Source organism: Rhopilema esculentum, chromosome 14, assembly GCF_057945365.1.
Source record: "Rhopilema esculentum isolate cy_ngs chromosome 14, ASM5794536v1, whole genome shotgun sequence".
Lineage (NCBI taxonomy): Eukaryota > Metazoa > Cnidaria > Scyphozoa > Rhizostomeae > Rhizostomatidae > Rhopilema > Rhopilema esculentum.
In genome coordinates, this window is record NC_142828.1 from 5,856,569 (window position 1) to 5,874,849 (window position 18,281).

At 35.6% G+C, this 18,281-nt stretch overlaps 2 protein-coding genes across 2 annotated transcripts; both read left to right on the top strand.

The window, feature by feature from the left end:
- Positions 1-1,055: 1,055 nt before the first annotated feature.
- On the top strand, positions 1,056-18,105 carry LOC135696282 (protein-lysine N-trimethyltransferase SMYD5). Its single transcript, XM_065215629.2, has 11 exons — positions 1,056-1,224; positions 1,620-1,740; positions 2,544-2,613; positions 12,264-12,368; positions 12,800-12,862; positions 12,997-13,067; positions 13,953-14,059; positions 14,619-14,675; positions 15,709-15,803; positions 16,324-16,394; positions 16,808-18,105. Exons 1-11 carry the CDS (start codon positions 1,194-1,196, stop codon positions 16,914-16,916), a joined length of 900 nt encoding a protein of 299 aa, XP_065071701.2. The 5' UTR covers positions 1,056-1,193; the 3' UTR covers positions 16,917-18,105.
- Positions 6,717-12,253, top strand: LOC148958543 (52 kDa repressor of the inhibitor of the protein kinase-like). Its single transcript, XM_089112451.1, has 2 exons — positions 6,717-10,133; positions 10,166-12,253. The coding sequence occupies exons 1-2, from the start codon at positions 8,649-8,651 to the stop codon at positions 10,499-10,501; spliced, it is 1,821 nt and encodes a 606-aa protein (XP_088968577.1). The 5' UTR covers positions 6,717-8,648; the 3' UTR covers positions 10,502-12,253.
- Positions 18,106-18,281: the final 176 nt, after the last annotated feature.

The window sequence follows — 18,281 nt, forward strand, 5'->3', positions numbered from 1 at the left end:
GAAAGAGGCATTGTTTTTGCCCACTGTGGCGGTCGGCGTTTTCAAGGTGCCTTCTTCAACTTATGACAGCAGAAGACGCTTCATTTAATTTTTGTATTGAAATAGCTATAGTAAACAAACAGTGGCTCCTCGCCTACAAGTACTAAGCCAAATAATCTCTTAATTGTAATCTCATACTTTTTTCGACGATGAAGCATAAAACCCTTGTTATTAGTAACTTTGGAATAAAAAGCCAACAATCTCATGCACAAATTTTCCGAAAATGGTCACAAGAAAGTTTAGGCCCAAATGTAACAAAATTGAAAAGACCCTTGCTCAAACATTCTGAGAATAATTGAAATTTTAGATTTAAGGTCTTTCCAACGATTTATGAAGTAATTCACTAGAAATTTTCATCAACTTGAAAAAACAAGGAATGAACACGAGAAAGAGATGTCCACATGACATTATATCAAAACAAAACGAATTTTTTACTGGTCGTAAAGCAGTAGGGAAAGTCAGAGCTAGTTTAACACATCACTTTTTGACTGAGATCCTAAAAAGGTAACATTGGAGTCTCAAGTCAAGATATGGATGTCGAAAATGATTTTGCCCTGTGATAGGCAAACTGTTGTTTTTCTCTTGAAGTCTTTGAAGGAAGATTATGCAACACATCCCAGGCAAGAATGAAAAAAATAAAGTAGAGTGTATTAATAATGAATAATTAAATATATGATTAAATGAATTAATTTTCCCATAAGCCGCCAGTGGTTGAGGTACCAGAAGCTGTTGCTTCATTTATTCACTTGTTTATGCCGTTTGTACCAGTTTTCATTTTCTTTAGAAAAAGGGGTAAAAATCATTTTTGAGTTTTTCACGAGAAACGAGAAAGAGGTTATGCGCACATGGTCAGAGAAAAAGATGGCTGCCAGCGATAATCAAGGTTGTTTTGTTGATAAAAATGTTTATTGTAAAATTACGCCTCAAAAGGGAAAAGGATTGTATGCAAAAGACAAAATCAGAGAAGGTGAACATATTTTGATGGAGAGGCCTTTGATATGTTGTCAATTTTCGTGGAATTCTTTTTACAAATATGTTGCCTGCAATCACTGCCTCAGATCACTCGAAACTGCAGAGGAGATGGCGAGAAGACTCAGTGGAAATATTGATTTACAACTACCATATAAAGAGTGTTGCGGGATAGAAAAAGCAAGATGCTCTCATACAAAGTGTCCAGCATGCTCAGTACGTTGCTTTGAGGTTTCAAATAAAGAAATCTTATATCATGATGCAAGTTGTTTTGAAGTTGAAATGCTTGGGCCAATTTTATCATCAATTGTATAACTTTTTGTTTCATTTTTGCATTAGGAACAATTAAAGACATTTATATAAACATATATTATTCTAAGATTTGTTTCAAACATAAATCAAAACTTATACGTGCAATAATTTAACAAACTCTGAAACTTCCAAAAAAGTTTATCGATTTAATTTCTGAAGGTTGTTAGAAATGTGTGCTAGTTAAAACAGGAACACAGAGATAACAAAATCTCCTTTTTATTTTGATTTCATTTGAATGCTTTGTTTTATTTCTATGGCTTTCATTTTAATCTGCAAGTTTGCACCAAACTCTCTTCTAGGCAAATTATTGTTCAGAAGAGTTAGACAAGAAGCATATGACCAGTATCATGACATTTTGTGTCTAGGAGCTGCAAAAGAAGATTCTGAACATCCATTCAACCAACTTGATGAAATATGGAGGTAAAGTTGTTTTATGCAATAAACACAGAAAATATGATATTATGAACCTGATAATAAATATGATAACAGAAGCAGTTTGAGTATTGAAGTCAGGTGGATGTACAAATTTTGCCAGTGCCATAAGTTTTAGTATAGAAGCGGCCCTGGTTAGAATCAACATAAGAAAATAAAATCTCAGAAAAAGTTGTGCATCTCCTTAAGTCCTTAAGCAGGTACTGTTAGAAAAAGAACACTTTCCTAAGATACAAATGTAGAAGCTATTCTAAATGCTAAGGCTTAATCTAATGTGACTGTAGCTATATATTACAACTTGAGCACAGCAATAGTTTCGATGGTTTGTTTTAAAAAATGGACAATGTGTGCCTCCAAAAGCAATAGAAGCTGCCTTCCGATGGAAGCTACAAAAGTATTATTTTGGCAAAAGCAGAGGCCATGGCTTCTGTTCAAGAGAAAAAGTATGCAATGCCTCCTTCCAAACAGATCAAATCAATGTAATTACACAACAAAGATGTTATTGTTTTTTCATTACTAGATTTCATTTCATTTTTTTACCTTGACTGGTTGATATTTGTTGCAAATGTTCTTTATGTCACAGCAAACTGTTTTGACACAGTAATTTAAGGCCCTTTATCTCATACAGCGCCAGAGGTTCTAGCAAGATGTGGGCTAAGAGCACTCTCCAGTCTGGGCTAAGAGCATTTTAGCTCTTATTTCTGCAATAAAAAAAAGAAAGGAAATAATCAGAAATGATGCACTAATTATTATAGGCCTTCTCAACCATCCTGATTTGTAATTTTTTCTAGAAATATGCATTACCCACCAGAGACAACAACCATTTGGTTGATTTGCAGGATGATTGCTACTGTGGTAAAGGTAGTTATAAAATTTGAATTGTTGCCTTATTATTTTGATGTTTTGACTTTGATTATTTTTATGTTGAGATTTATTTGCAGTTATGTCTACCAAGGGCTGCCTTCCCTCGTTTAGATTTACGTTCTGTACAGAAACAGCCAAAAATAAGTAAAGCTATGTCAATTCAAAATGGTGAGAAAATTATCATCAGTGTCAAAGTCATGAGACACCCTCTGAACATTTGATTCAACTGCTTCAACCCTTTTCTTCATTTGGGTAATTGTCCAACACTCTCTGTCATACATAAGCATGGATTTTAAACAGTGGTGTAGTGCCATCAAAATATCAACTGGCTGGGGCTCTTGCACAAAATGTTGCAAAAACAATAGCAAAAGTAGAAATTTGCAAACAATTTTTTGGTGGTACAAAACTTGAAAATGGCTTTGAAAAAAGCAAACATTTAAGTAAACTAAAGCCTTTCGTCTGACACTCTTCAGAGTTTAAAATGTCAGAACATAGATCAAAACTGTACGCTATGAAATATATAGAGTCTAAGTAAAAAATTAACACCATGAAAATCTTTGACCAATAGTTTCTTTGTCAAATTCTTCAGAAACTTCTGCCCTAAATCAGCCCCCCCCCCATTGATACCAACAGCATACGTATGACAGATCATGTATTTTGCTGACTATCATTCAGCTTATGCACAACCCTTTCTTGTGGTGATTCTAGTTATTTCTCTGGTCCGTATTTTCTGAATCCAGTAGCTTGTTTGTCCCCCAAGAGCCAATCACCACGGGCTTGACCTATGCAAACATCTTGTAAACCAATCAGCACTTACTTCACCTCTGCAATCTTTGGTGCAAGCATAGGTCAGATTTGAATTATCGAATAGAAAGCAGAGTTCACCTCTGCAGTGGTTAATGCAACCAATAAGAATCCGAGTTGACCTATGCAATTGTTAACAGTAACCAATAGGATTAAAATTGGCCTTTGCAGTTTCACCTTTGTAATTTTACTCATTTGAACTTGCAACACTGATCACAGTTTATTCTGGTGTCCTGCTGAAGTTTCCAGCTAGCTAGCTTTGCAGGGCAGTTGATCTTTGTTTAATAAGGTAAATGATATTTTATTTTAAATTGTTAAATGTAAAATTTGCTTAGTTATACAGGTTAGGGTTAGGGTTAGGGTTAGGGTTAGGGTTAGGGTTAGGGTTAGGGTTAGGGTTAGGGTTGGGTTAAGGTTAGGGTTTGGGTTAAGGTTAGAGTTAGGGTTGGTTAGGTTAGGGTTAAATGATATTTTATTTTAGATTCTTAAATGTAAAATTTTCTCATTTATACAGGTTAGGGTTAGAGTTAGGCCTAAGGTTAGGTTAGGGTTAGGTTTAAGTGATATTTTATTTTAAATTGTTAAATGTAAATATGCTCAGTTATACAGGCCTAACCCTAACCCTAACCTGTATAACTAAGCAAGTTTTACATTAAACAATTTAAAATAAAATATCACCTAACCCTAACCTAACCCTAGGCCTAACCCCAACCCTAACCCTAACCTGTATAACTGAGCAAATTTTACATTTAACAGTTAAAAATAAAATATCACTTAACCCCAACCCTAACCCTAACCCTAACCTGTATAACTGAGCAAATTTTATATTTAACAATTTAAAATAAAAAATCACTTAACCCTAACCCTAACCCTAACCCTAACCTGTATAACTGAGCAAATTTAAAATAAAATATCACTTAACCCTAACCCTAACCCTAACCCTAACCCTAACCTGTAAAACTGAGCAAATTTTATATTTAACAATTTAAAATAAAATATCACTTAACCCTAACCCTAACCCTAACCCTAACCTGTATAACTGAGCAAATTTTATATTTAACAATTTAAAATAAAATATCACTTAACCCTAACCCTAACCCTAACCTAACCCTAGGCCTAACCCTAACCCTAACCCTAACCTGTATAACTGAGCAAATTTTATATTTAACGATTTAAAATAAAATATCACTTAACCCTAACCCTAACCCTAACCCTAACCCTAACCTGTATAACTGAGCAAATTTTACATTAAACAATTTAAAATAAAATATCACTTAACCCTAACCCTAACCCTAACCCTAACCCTAACCTGTATACCTGAGCAAATTTTACATTTAACAATTTAAAATAAAATATCACTTAACCCTAACCCTAACCCTAACCCTAACCTGTATAACTGAACAAATTTTACATTTAACAATTTAAAATAAAATATCACTTAACCCTAACCCTAACCTAACCCTAGGCCTAACCCTAACCCTAACCTGTATAACTGAACAAATTTTACATTTAAAAATTTAAAATAAAATATCACTTAACCCTAACCCTAACCCTAACCCTAACCTGTATAACTGAGCAAATTTTACATTTAACAATTTAAAATAAAATATCACCTAACCCTAACCTAACCCTAGGCCTAACCCTAACCCTAACCTGTATAACTGAGCAAATTTTACATTTAACAATTTAAAATAAATTATCACTTAACCCTAACCCTAACCAACCCTAACCAACCCTAACCCTAACCCTAGAGCCAGGCCACAAAGGTGTTAGGAAGCCTTGTCATTGATGAGGTCATATCAACCTCTGATTATGGATATTGGCTCAATATTCATGATGTAGGAGCTCATAGCGTATCAGTTAGGATTTTAGTAGGAGTTAAATATTTTTAGAAAGACTTAAGATAGCAAGACTTCCGATGTTGTAGGCACATGCTGCCACAAGGCTGCGCCCCTCCCACTAGCACTCATTATTTTTATAAATCAAACCTTGGGCCTAGGAAAGACACATTTTTCGAAAGGTATCAAGGGTCTGCTGCCAAGTTTCTGTAGCTGCTTGGTATATCGTAGAGTTATCTTAATTTTCATCAATGCACACAGTTCAGGTGTTCTTTGATATATTTTGTTGTTGTATAGGCTGCCACATTGAATTATCTGTTATATATGAATATTGCCTTCTGTTATTTTTGAGATTCATTGAACAAAAAGTTTTCTGAATTATACTCTTGTCATGTTTTGAACTATGCACCTGCAAACAGGGGCGAAACTTCACTATTTTCATTAGGGGGGTATGAAGCTTAGATGCCTGACGAAAGGGGGTGGCATGCTTGATGACAGGGCGTGTCATACATGAACTTCATTTTTAGAGCACATCGCCTCAAGGGCTGGAATCATCGGGAAGCCCGAGAGAGGGTCTTTAGACTCAGGCTGTTTTTTTAAAGTCAAGAAATATGCCTCTAGTTTGTCTGGTGTTGGCTATAAACATTTTCACTTTCTAAATCACATAGCTATTGAGAAAGCAATTCAAAAAAGGGGATTGAAGTAGGGTCTCAATTTTATCAAAGTGGAACACCAAAACGGAGCTAGGAAATTTCGGAATTTAGAAACAGCTACGCAGATTACATTGTTTCAACAAAAAAGAGCTTCAGTTGCATTTTCTGAGTTTCATTTTCAATTTTCGGTTGCTCCGGAAGCAATTTCAACATTGTTAGACACCCAAGCACAAAGTACGTATCTCTAAATTCACCATCACAAAATCCCTCAAGCAAAGGAAAGTTTTTTATTGGAGGTATTTTACAGGTGCACCTAACATTAAAGCTCAATTTTTGTGTTTTCGTAAGCTTGTTCAGAAATAGAATAAACTCGAAAGTTTTTTGCAATTGATATCTTAACTACAATTTCTTGATAAATTTTATATTATTTTCCGCTTGAACTGATTAAAACTTTCTGTTACTTGTTACGGTTATTCGAATTTTTTTAGTTAAAATACTTTGGCGTCTGTATGACCATTTTCTAGCGAAGGGTGCAATACTTCCGAACTGTAAGTGTAACTCCTTATGAATGTATGATGAAAGTTTCTTACATTTGGAAAAGAAAGTATTGATTGATTTTTCTCAACAAAGTATTCCGAGATGGTATATCCTTCATGCTTTGATTTATGATGCTTCTAAAACTGTTGGTGTTCCATGGGCTCCGAGGCAGAATGGAAAGGGGGGCGGGGGCTTGTCAAGGGAAAATTTAGAAATCACAACAAAGAATTTTGAAAAAAGCTCTCTTGGTTTGCAAAAAGTAGGGGTGGGGGGGGGGGTATGCACAGTGTTCATTTCCTTCTCGCATCAAACACACTTTACTTTCCGTCTATACTTTCGCTGTCGATCAATACTTCAGACTTCATCGCGAGGCGAAGATAAACATGTGCGTGTCGAGCTCGAGACGAAAGCGCTGATCGGTGGACAAAAAAAAACAGAAATGTATATATGTTGCTGTTCCTAGCCTCGTTTCTGTTTTGTTTTCCCAACTGGGAGGAGATTGAAAAAAAGATGGGGGAAAAGACCTGATTAAACAACCAAGCTAGGGCAAAAAGTAGCAATAAAAGTGTGACATAAAGAAAATTTCCAGATTTGCTGGGCAGATACACTGGCAACCATAAATTTGCCCGACAAAATCTGCTATTTTAATGATTGGGGGGGTGCAGCACCCCCCATACCCCCCAGTAGTTTTGCCCCTGCCTGCAAAGTGCGCTTATTCTGAAAAATTCCCCATGAAAATTTTACTTTTTAATTTTAAGTCAAAGAAAACTTTTCTTAAGTCCTTGTAAGGCTAACTCAAGAGGTAGACAAAGGAAACATCATAATTCTATTCTGGATCAAATATAACTATGAGTACCTTAAGAACGAGTCCTGGCTTTTTCTAGAAATCCCTGAAAAAATCCCAAAATCCTTTTCTTTTTGTAACAATTTTGCTACTTACTCTTAGGGGTACAATGGCCATTTGACAAAATAGTAAGATAGCCATAAAAAAGTTGCACTGACAGAAAACCTTTCCACTTTTGGTTTCTTTTGTTATGCTTTATTTGATTTTTTATTTATAAATAGTATTGGAATAAATACTGAAAAACATAACTTTATTTTGGTGTATGCTAAAAAGTATACTGATTATCTCCTTATTCGCTGAACCCTGGTGGGATCATGCCACCTGAATAAGGCAATCAAAACAATATCTAGATATTATTTACAGTGGCTGACTCAACTGTAAGTATTAACAAATACCCCCTTAATAGCTTGGTAATTTTCTTTGTCATGATTTAGCATGAAAGCTAAGAAAACACTATCCATCCACAAAATCATTTTGATTCATTTATTGTCTATGCAGCTTAGCTTGTAGACATTAATGGAGAGGATGGTTTACTAACAGTAAATCTGAGTGTAATGTTCTACATCTAATACAAAATATGTCAAGTTGCATCTTATCACAAAATTCATTAAAACGACACTAGTCATACTTCAACAACCAATGGATTTTCAGATGCCTCTCCATTCTATTTCTGGTTTGTCCATCTCTATTCTTTTTCAATTTCTTGTTATTTTAATGGTGGTTGTCAGCAAAAATTAAATTCATTAATTCTATGGTGACTTCCTTGGCAAAAAAATGGTCTTCCTTTTTTATGAAATTACAAAGCGTTTCCCTGCTACTCTTTTTCAGAATATGTTGTGATGGAAACTATCTCAGATTTGCTAAAAGATTGCAACACTGAATCTTCTGCTGCTCAAGTTTCTTCTGTTTCGAATGTCTAAGGTACTTTAAGGAGTTTTCTAGTTGTCCCAGCAAAACAATCTATTCCTCCATTGTCCCCACCAAAACCAGTGCCACAGGAGCTTTTAGAAAACAATTTGGTATCATGTAAAAGAAAGCAGAAATTAATCTTGGACAGCTTTTCATTAAAAATGTCAAGAGAAGATTCTTTTGAAGACAGACCAGGTTCTACAAGCAACTTTTTAACAAAATCTGTGCCTAGTAGCTCTCTATTGGTGTCAAAGGTACTTGATGGTGCTCTCTGTATAAACTATGTTCTGTTTGGTGGAGAGGCATCTCATAATGCATCTAAGTTAACATTTTTGTTTAAATTGCCATTCAACCAATGGGGAACAGCCCTAAAACGCTTCAAGAATCATCAGTTGAAATCAACAGTTCATCAGACATCAACACTCAGCTACTGAGTTTAAGGCTCGCATGGAAGGAACGGCAAAGCCTATAAATATCATGTGTGATAGCATGATTTCGAAGACTGTTGACCTCAATCGATGTAAACTGCTTCCCATTGTTGCTGGAGTAATTTATTGCGCTAGGCAAAATATTTCACCAAGGTCGCACCGTGTCGATTCGCAGTATCGCGACGACGTAAAGTATAACCCAGGTAACTTCCAAGCAATCTTGCAGTACCTCTCAAAGTATAGCAACAATGCATTGTTCCAAGAACATCTTGCCACAGCGCCAAAGTCAGCTACTTATCAGTCAAAAACCACCCAAAGCGAAATCATTCGTATTTGTGGTAAAATTGTTGAAAGTGCCATAACAGATGAAATCTTAGATGCCAAATACGTTTCTGTTCTTGTTGACGAGGCATCTGACATGAGCAACCAAGTACAAATGGCACTTGCTATCAGGTTTGTTGATGCCAACTTTAAGATTCGAGAGTCATTTCTTGGATTTTATTTATGCTCCGGAGGACTGTCAGGTCAAGCAATAGCGGCAAACATTCTTCAAGCTCTTAAAAAGCTTGGCCTTAATATAGGTCTCTGTCGGGGTCAGGGCTACGATGGTGCTGGGAATATGGCAGGAAAGGCTAACGGTGCTTCCTCCATTATTCAGCGTGATCACCCGAAAGCAATATATGTCCATTGCAAGTCCCATATTCTTAACATGTGCGTTGCTCCATCGTGTAAGTTGCAGCTTGTTAGGAATATGATGGGGCACGTTCGCGTTGCTGGCAAATTTTTCGATGCTCACCTAAAACGTTATAAGTATCTGAAAAGAGAAATCGAAAGCTTGCTGCCAAATGCCCGACATAAACGTGTGCTTGATGTCTGCAAGACAAGATGGATTGTCCGAATCGATGGGCTGGACGTGTTTGTTGAAGTATTAGAAGCGGTTGTTGCTTGCTTAGCATCAGTAAAGAATAATGTAGATCGGTCGTGGAGTGTTGATTCCATAAGAGATGCAAATGGTTTGTTTCATGCAACACTGTCCTTCGATTTCATCGTCTGTCTTGTTGTTGTTTCCCGTGTTTTAGAGGTAACACGAACTCTTACCAAACAACTTCAGTCTCCTGGGATTGGCATTTTAGCGTCGGTAGAAAAGGTTACACTTCTTTTTTCGATGTTGAAGAGAATGCGAGAAGCAGTTGATGATCTGCACAATGTATATTTTCAAGAAGCTGTTGATATTGCCAGTAGTGTTGGAACGAGTCCTTCTTATCCACGACTAGCCGGTAGACAACCGAACCGCGCAAATACGCCAGCCGATTGCCCCTCTGTTTATTATCGTCGTGTCATTACGGTGCCTTTCCTTGATCGTCTTACTAGTGAAATAGAAAGTCGCTTTTCGAAGCAAAACTTAAACATTCTAAATTGCTTTTATGCATTCCTCGAGCAGTTGTTTCCAATCAAAATTGGTCTATCAATTTCGAAAAATATCTGTCAATATATAGAGATGATCTTCCCGAACCACGGTATTTAGCAACTGAACTGAAAATGTGGGAGACCAAATGGAAAATGTATCAAGGTCCATTTCCATCAAGCCTAGCAGCAGTTTTACCCGACATTGACAAGATCACTTTCCCTAACTTATTTGTCGCTCTTCAAATAGCAGCTACTATTTCTGTAACGTCTTGTTCTTGCAAAAGATCAATTTCTGTTTTACGTCGCTTAAAGACCTACCTTCGAAACACTATGGGCCAAGAACGCATGGATGGTCTTGCCTTGCTGCATGTTCAAAGGGAGATTGAAGTTGATCCTTTCCAGGCCATTGATGTTTTTGCTCGAGAGAATCCTCGCCGGATGAAACTTTTAGACATCTTATCTTAACTCATCAGCGTCCTTTTTTGTAAATAACCTTTTTACGTTTCTCTTTATATTTTCAAGCATCTTTGTGTTTCATTAGAATTCTGAGTTCAAGAGGTAGAACCTTTCGCTTTTTTAAGCTTTCATAATCCAGCTTTGTATAGTGCTATGGTGCATCCATTTTCATTTAAATTGCCGTTGCAAATCATTCATAATAATTCTCAAACTTGTTTGCTCGTCATTTGTTTTCTAGTCTTATTATTATCCAGCTATTTTCCAAGAATTTTCAGAGTTTGAAAAATTAGGATTTACAACTTCTTCCCCTGACACAAGCTGCATAATAAAAATTTACTTTAGCGTGTTGTAATGCGAATGAGCATGCTCGAAACGTCGAATCGCATTTCCATTTCATTTACAGAGTCGCCTTTTAAGTCAAATCATATATAATCAGTTTTGCCAACTCTTTAAAAAACACATTGAGAAATTTGACAGATAGAGAGAGCATAAGATTGACTCTGTGCAGTATGGCATTTTGAAGTGGAGATGCTGACAGTTTTTGGGGTTTATGATTTTACGAATTTGCAAGCTTTTTACTTTTGTTGTTAATTTTATAGCAGCATCACGCCACGATAAAGGATTGATTTCTAGACAACCCTTATATTCAACTCTCTCATTTCTTTGATCCTTAGGAATCGTTGCGTTATCTCGTTTCCTAAGGATAACATATGAAATTTAAAATATTTTATGCCTTAGTCGACGATTTATCTTATCCTATCGTTAAGGTATTCGGTAAAAGGGAAAAACCATCAAGAATAACTGTAAATATCTTTAAGCAATTTAGTGTTGTTTATCAATTTCTATTGATACTAACTGTTCCCTTAATTTCTTTTTCGAGCAGCCATACTGATATCTTGATATCAGTTATATAATTTTTATACCAAGAACCTTTGGGCGTTACCCATAAAAAAGGGTGTGGTTTATTCTTTCTGAAAACTTTTGCATAAGTCAGATTTTAGGCTGGATCCGCGCCTGCGTCAGTATAGATTTTAGCATAATTTTGGTTATCTAAAAGATGTTGTCCGATAGCAGAATCAGTGTTTTTAGATCTACAAGATCAAGGATCAAAGATGTTCTCTTTGAGAGACAGTTTTATTTTTTTATGTTGGAAGAAACATGTTGTTTTATCCTATCCCCCAATCTGTGGGCTGTGCGTCCTAAGTAGCCAGAATCATGTGTGCGCGTAAGTTTATAAACAATGGAACCCTTTTTGGGTGGTAGGAACTCAATCCTTTTGAATAGATGGAAGGGCTCTTCAAGTACTGTAAACAATACAAAGATTGATATCATAAAAGCATGATGATATTCTGAGTAGTGTCAGATGAAAAAGCTTTTAGTATGTAGAAAAATGTCTGCTTTCTTCAAAGTATTTTCAAATTCGTGACATGATCTTGCAATAACAACTTATACGGCTGATTGTTCTATGTAACTTGCTTTTTATTGCTCCTGGTTTCTTATGTAGAGAAATGAATATCAATTTGCTGAAGTCGTCAGTATTACTCCACTGTTATAAATCTCAACTACGACATCTTTGAGCTTGTCGATTCCAAATTCATCCAGTCCTGTTATCGTCTCTTTCACTATCCTATTAGGTCCTAGTGCTTTGTTTTTCTTCGTATATGCCAAAAAACTGTTTCTGAATTTACACTTTGGTTTAGTTGTGAAATGAAATAGTCATCAGTATCAAAATATTACCATAAATTTATTATTTTTACATATGCAACTTTAGGCCAATGATCCTGACAAGGTTCTAAAGCAATACTCATCTTTCTGTAGCAGCCCAGTGAATTTGCAAGATAAAATGGCGCATAAGCTGCTTGGTGAGAATTTCAAGGTAATTATACAAAAATGACGTTCCAAAAAACTACTGATAATTTTGGGGCCTGCGAATTGTGGTGTTTACTGTTTTTCGTATACAATCAAAGAATTTCGCCATATATTTTCTTATGCTATGTTTCTTTCAAATGTTTGTTTCAATAATATGCAATTTTTTGTTGTCAAGTTGATTGTTTGTGCAAAGGAAAAAATCTTTCATTGAACAAGTTGCAATTTGGTTAAGTATGGTGAAGTATGGTATAAGCAATCGGATAAAGTAGCTTTACTGATTTTCAAATTATTGAATTCTTTCTTTGCCCTTTTTCGTTTGGCTGCTTGAATCTAGTTTTGATGAACTTCTCTCTTGCATTGCAAAACTTTCCTATAAGTCTGTTTTGTAGAATTTATCCCCACATGCGCATTTATTCATTGAAAACTTTACTTTTGCAGGAGAATTTGGAAGTCTTGCGAAATATGCTGATGAATACGTTTTATAATCAAAGGATTGAGCATGTAAGCAAATCAGTTGTTTTCGTTTCCGCTTGAACTCGGGGATTAATTACGTAGGCCTCTTATTTTCTAAACCATTCATACTCATTATACTTCACTTAAACTTTCTTATACTGATGCTATATTTTTTATTTAAGTGGCTATCCCCAGATGGCTTCCCTGCACTGATGGCCATGATTGGCATGAATGGGCAAGGCATTGGAACCAGGTAGCGACCCCTTATGCATACAAAGTTATAAGATTTCCTTTGAAATTTGACTTGAGGTCAATCATGTTTTAGTTTATTTCAATAAAAAGAATGTCTGGCTGTTCAGTTCATTTCGGTTTGCCATAGTCCAATTTGGTCCATATGTATCTTTACAGTGTGTTTGTTGTTCTACCTCTCCATTCTCTGGTGTTTTCTACCCATTCTGTCTTCCGTCAACCTCATCTTCTATGTCCCTCAATTGCTTCTTCTATCTACGCCAACACAATTCTTTTCCAATGGTCTGGCTGTAGATTTTATGTATTCTATTATTACAAAAAACCATTTTTGATAATGCTTGACTTTTTCATTGTTTTACTTTGATTTAATCCTCTAACTAGCCTGCGCCCCAGTCCACAAATGCTGCCAAATTTATGGACTGTGCAATATTGATCAATATTCAGTCCAGGCAGAAGGCTGAGTCTAGTGTATGAAAATAATTTATGCAATATAACCATTGAAATCTTTCATAAAAAATCTTCGAAGAAATTTGCACTGAAATCAAACAGGACGAAGATAAGATTGTGCACGATAAGTTTAAAGTCTTGCAAGGTTTGAACCGTTGACAATTTCAGCTAATTGCAAAATTTGGAGAGGTTGCATAAATTACCACTAGATTCTGGTGGAAATTCTTGAAGTGATTGGGGTGGCTGAAGTAAATCAGTGAATCGATCACTTAGCTTGAACGGAGGGTTCTCTGCAATGCCAAATTCTTTAATGAATTTCTGAGATATTTTTGTCATCAACACCTCAGTGGCCAGGCATTGATAGCTGTTTCCTTTGGATAAATGTTTTCCAAATATCAACCACATATAATCTTTATTAATAATTTATTCTAACGACTTCCAGTTCACTAAGTCAATACGTCCATAACATTGATGCATTGGAAATTGATGAGCACGACAGGAAGTTCGTTGATGCGCAAATTGACCAGCTTTATGAAGATATTGAAAAAGGTATCCCATTATAATTCAGGTTACCTTATTACCATTTTAAAAAGTGGGCTTCACTCACATGAAGCTTAATGATTATAGCTTGTGAAGACCGTTTTTCAAAAATGTATTAAATAAAAATATTTTATTAACGTAAGTGGCAAAGAAAATGGTGCGCTGCATTTTTCTATTTTTTGTCTGATGTTTGGCGTGTTCCTACGATGTTCTTATTTTCAACAAATCGAGACTTGTTGCACTTATAAAGTAGATTTTTTGAAACGAATATTGTACGAACCTTCCTTTCTCGCTAGTTTTTTCCTCAAGTACATCGTATTTAAAGTACCGACGAAGTACTCATTTCATTTCATTCTCTAAATAATAAAGTATTTCATGCTTTTTGTACTTAGACGTTTCATTTGCCAAACAACCTTTAGAACCCAGCCGCATTGAAGGATACATATTTTAATTTGTGATACCTCAACTGTATTTAGAGTTTTTTAAAGTTTGTAGAAAGTGTTCTTGTATATTATGTACTAATATGGCCTTTTCATAATCGATATGCGTTGCATGATCATGTTTTTAGAAGCTGGCCAATTCCTGAATTGTGAAGGATCAGGCTTGTACATCAAGCAGAGTTGCTGTGAGTATTTATGTTGAGAAAAAGACGAATTGCATAATAAATTGTGTACATGGTTTTGCTATCTGATGTTTTAGATTTCTGATGTTTCTAGCACTGTGCACCCGTTCCACTGCGTCCGTGTATATGGAGATTTTTTGAAAGGCCAAAACTCAAATGAAACTTAGACCGAAAACGTTTTATTTTCAATAACGTCGTTGGCAACGAGTATCTAACAATAGGACCCAATGATAAGACTCTCCTATCGCTGCATCGGTTTATCCGGCATTTCAGGCTATAAATATTTTTGTTCTAGGCACCTAGGCCTTTTCTGGCCCCCATCCTGATTTCCGCTATCTATATAGCTAGACCATTGCCTGTGACTCAAATCTGTCGTTTCTGCCACTGTGATGAAAGTCTATCATAAGTGAGCAGGCAGTAAGCAAACAATTAAGTAGTTCCACTTACTTACCCGTCAGAGCTCTCATCGTAACGAAACTCATCTACTTGGGAACAAATGCTCAAGGTTTTTGTTAGCTTCAATTTGCGCCTTCAATGTCTTACAAACTTAACAAAACTCTCTTTATAAGAATATCGAGTCCTTAGATCCAAAATTTGACGTAAAAGACATTGTAGTTTTCAAATTTTTCTCTTGTGTTAACAAAACAGAACAGATTATATCACCTTATCTACCATACCAGTAACAAATAAATGTCATGCAAAGCTGTTATTTAGTTTTCTTAGAAATAATTCGTATTATTTAAATGTGGAAAATCAATGTTGAAATATGAATCACATCAAGAACACCCAAGCTCCAGATCATCTAAGAATTAAGAACATTGACCCTGGGCAAAATTTTTATAGTTTTTATTAAAAAGTGGATATCAATAAATAGCATCTAAAAACAGTTTAAGTTGTCTGATATATGATAATATTGACCCTTCTCTCTTATGCTTTGAAAATAACGATGCAGCGAGGTCTGTTTTTGCTTTGGCGCTGAATATTGCTAGTCATGTGTCTGATATTTGTATGAATTTATTGTCCTCTTTTATTTTAGGTAATCATAGTTGCGCCCCAAATGCAGAGGTCACTTTCCCACACAATAACTCTACTCTTGTCCTGGTAGCAATCAGAGATATTGAACAAGACGAGGTAGGTTTTATTAATGAGTTTTAGATTAATTTCATGAGTCCTAAAATTTTTGTGAATTGTTTTTCAAGGTATGTTGCAAAACAAGAAATACAATTTGCTATCTCTAATATATGTATAACAAATCTAGAATCAGGGAAATTCGAAATAGGATTTATTATCAGGGAACTTTTCTGTTTGCAATACGTTTTTGAAGATATTTGTCTTTATAGATTTTTGTCTTTATAGATTTTTGTCTTTGAAGAAGCCATCTTTATGTTCGTTACTCAAATCAATTTTGACGTCATTGCTAATAAAGTGCAACAACTGTTGGTTTTATTTTTCCTGCTATTCCTTTACCTTTTTTGCTGTTTTCATCATCATACCTGGTTAAAGGTTTTGTGTCTGTTTACACATTACATTTATTTCGTGCAAATGAAATGCACCCTATGTATCAAATGGTGTGAAGACTTTTTCTTGAACTCCTAATCTGGTATTTTGTAACATTTTACAGTCATCTTAATTTGCCTTTTATTATTCACAGGAGATCTGCATCAGTTACCTCGATGAATGCCAACGTGAACGCAGCAGGCATAGTAGACAGAAAATACTGAGGTAGACATCTTTGTTCACAGCTTTGTATATTGAATAAAATCCGAAGCAAAACCCATTTATTGTGATACCCTGGAATGGTGATCGAAGTTTTCCTGCCATTTTTAGAAACGTTTTCTTGATTTTCTGTATAGAACAGGAATGTTCCAAGTTGCTACTCTCAGTCTCACGCTTAATGCGATCATCAGGCAACTCGTAGGATCACTGCTATCTGATTAAATTTTTACCTTGTTTTTAACTTTTTCAAACATTTTAACATGAATACAACTTTTATTATTTGCAAATGAAACATTATAGTTCCCATCTACTTTAGTTGCATTAGTAACAGAATTATCCTCAAAAGCTTCACTTTTTCTGCAACATTCATCATTCTTATAGTTTCAAAACACTGATATTTTGCAAAAATTTATTGACAGAGAAAATTACCTATTTCAATGCTCTTGTCCTGTTTGTGAATCACAAATTGACACTGCCAACCAGACGTCATCTGAAGAAGAAGAAGATTATGATGAAGACGATCAATGAAGAATTGAACTGTAACTACTCCAGCGCTGTCGTTTGTCGTCTCTGTATTGATATGTGTCACAGGCGTAGTGGAAGCACCGGGGGTGGCGGGGGGCTTAGGGATAAAGTGAAACGGGCCTCTACGAACGGTCTGTAAGAAGGTCCCTACATGCATTAGTGTGGGGCAGATAGACAACAATTGGGACTCTAAGTAATTCCGTTTAGAATCTGTGTCAAACACAATACAAAATGTAAACATGCTGACGTTTCTCATTAACTAGGAGAGGGGGCTGAATTATATGCTCCAGGTATAGAAATTATTTCCTATACTTACTATTGAAATTATTGAAATTAGGCCCTTGTGAGCTCTTGGAAAAAACTGTCTTTTGAAATATTTTAAAGGTTTTCCTTTTGATCGTGGCTCTTGGTTATCCCCAACTTGCTTTACGTCATCTGCATGCATGCAAAGAAGAATGTAGAAAAAATGTAGCCAAGCAAAGAGACGGGGCAAGCTAGAAATTTGCTCATGCGAGATTGCAATTGATTTCAATGCCTGTTGCTTTTAACGGCCAGGACGGAAAATGGCCCATTTATAAGAAGGACTCCATTAATTGACCCCTCCAGTAGGCATTCCGTCATAACCCGGGGGCTTGCAGAATATTTTTGTCTAGGTTATAAACAATTTAATGAATTTTTGATTAAATACGTCTGGCAAAAGAAAATTAACAGCTTTCTTTGATTACAATTGACTAAAGAGTATCTCAGAACAAGACAGGCGTACTTTATCTTTCTCCCCTACACTTTCGGCAAGTTTTTGACCACAAGAAATTATCACACAAAATGTTGCCACATTATTTTACTTTTGTCAATGTTATATCGTTGCTATAGTATGAACTAATACCTTGGTTAGAGATAATTATGGTTTCGGTTGATACAATTCCATGCCCACAAGGTGTAACACAAGGCTAACTTTTAAGCTCCCTTCTTTTTCAAGCAGTTTAAACATTTTCATCTACGAATCTTTTAGAGAAATGCTCTAAACTTCACATAATGATTGTAATTTTTTGTACATCTTATCCTTAAAACAGGTTGCGGCGAAACGTTGTGTTTTCGTTTAGAACTGTTTCTTTTTAAATTACATAGGGCCTATTTTCTTGGCAAATTCTTGGCAATGTTTGTGAAGGCATGTAGATCTACATTTTGATTTTCATCAGTCGTTGCAACTTTTGTCCATTTCTGTTTGTCGCATTTATTTCTTAACCTGAGCTATTTTGATAACCAATACCAGGTTGCAGGGAGGTTGTGCCTTCCAAATAACTTAGTATGATGCCCTCGCTTATTATTCTAGGCCATCCTTCTATGTATCCCGAATTTTGTTTGAACATT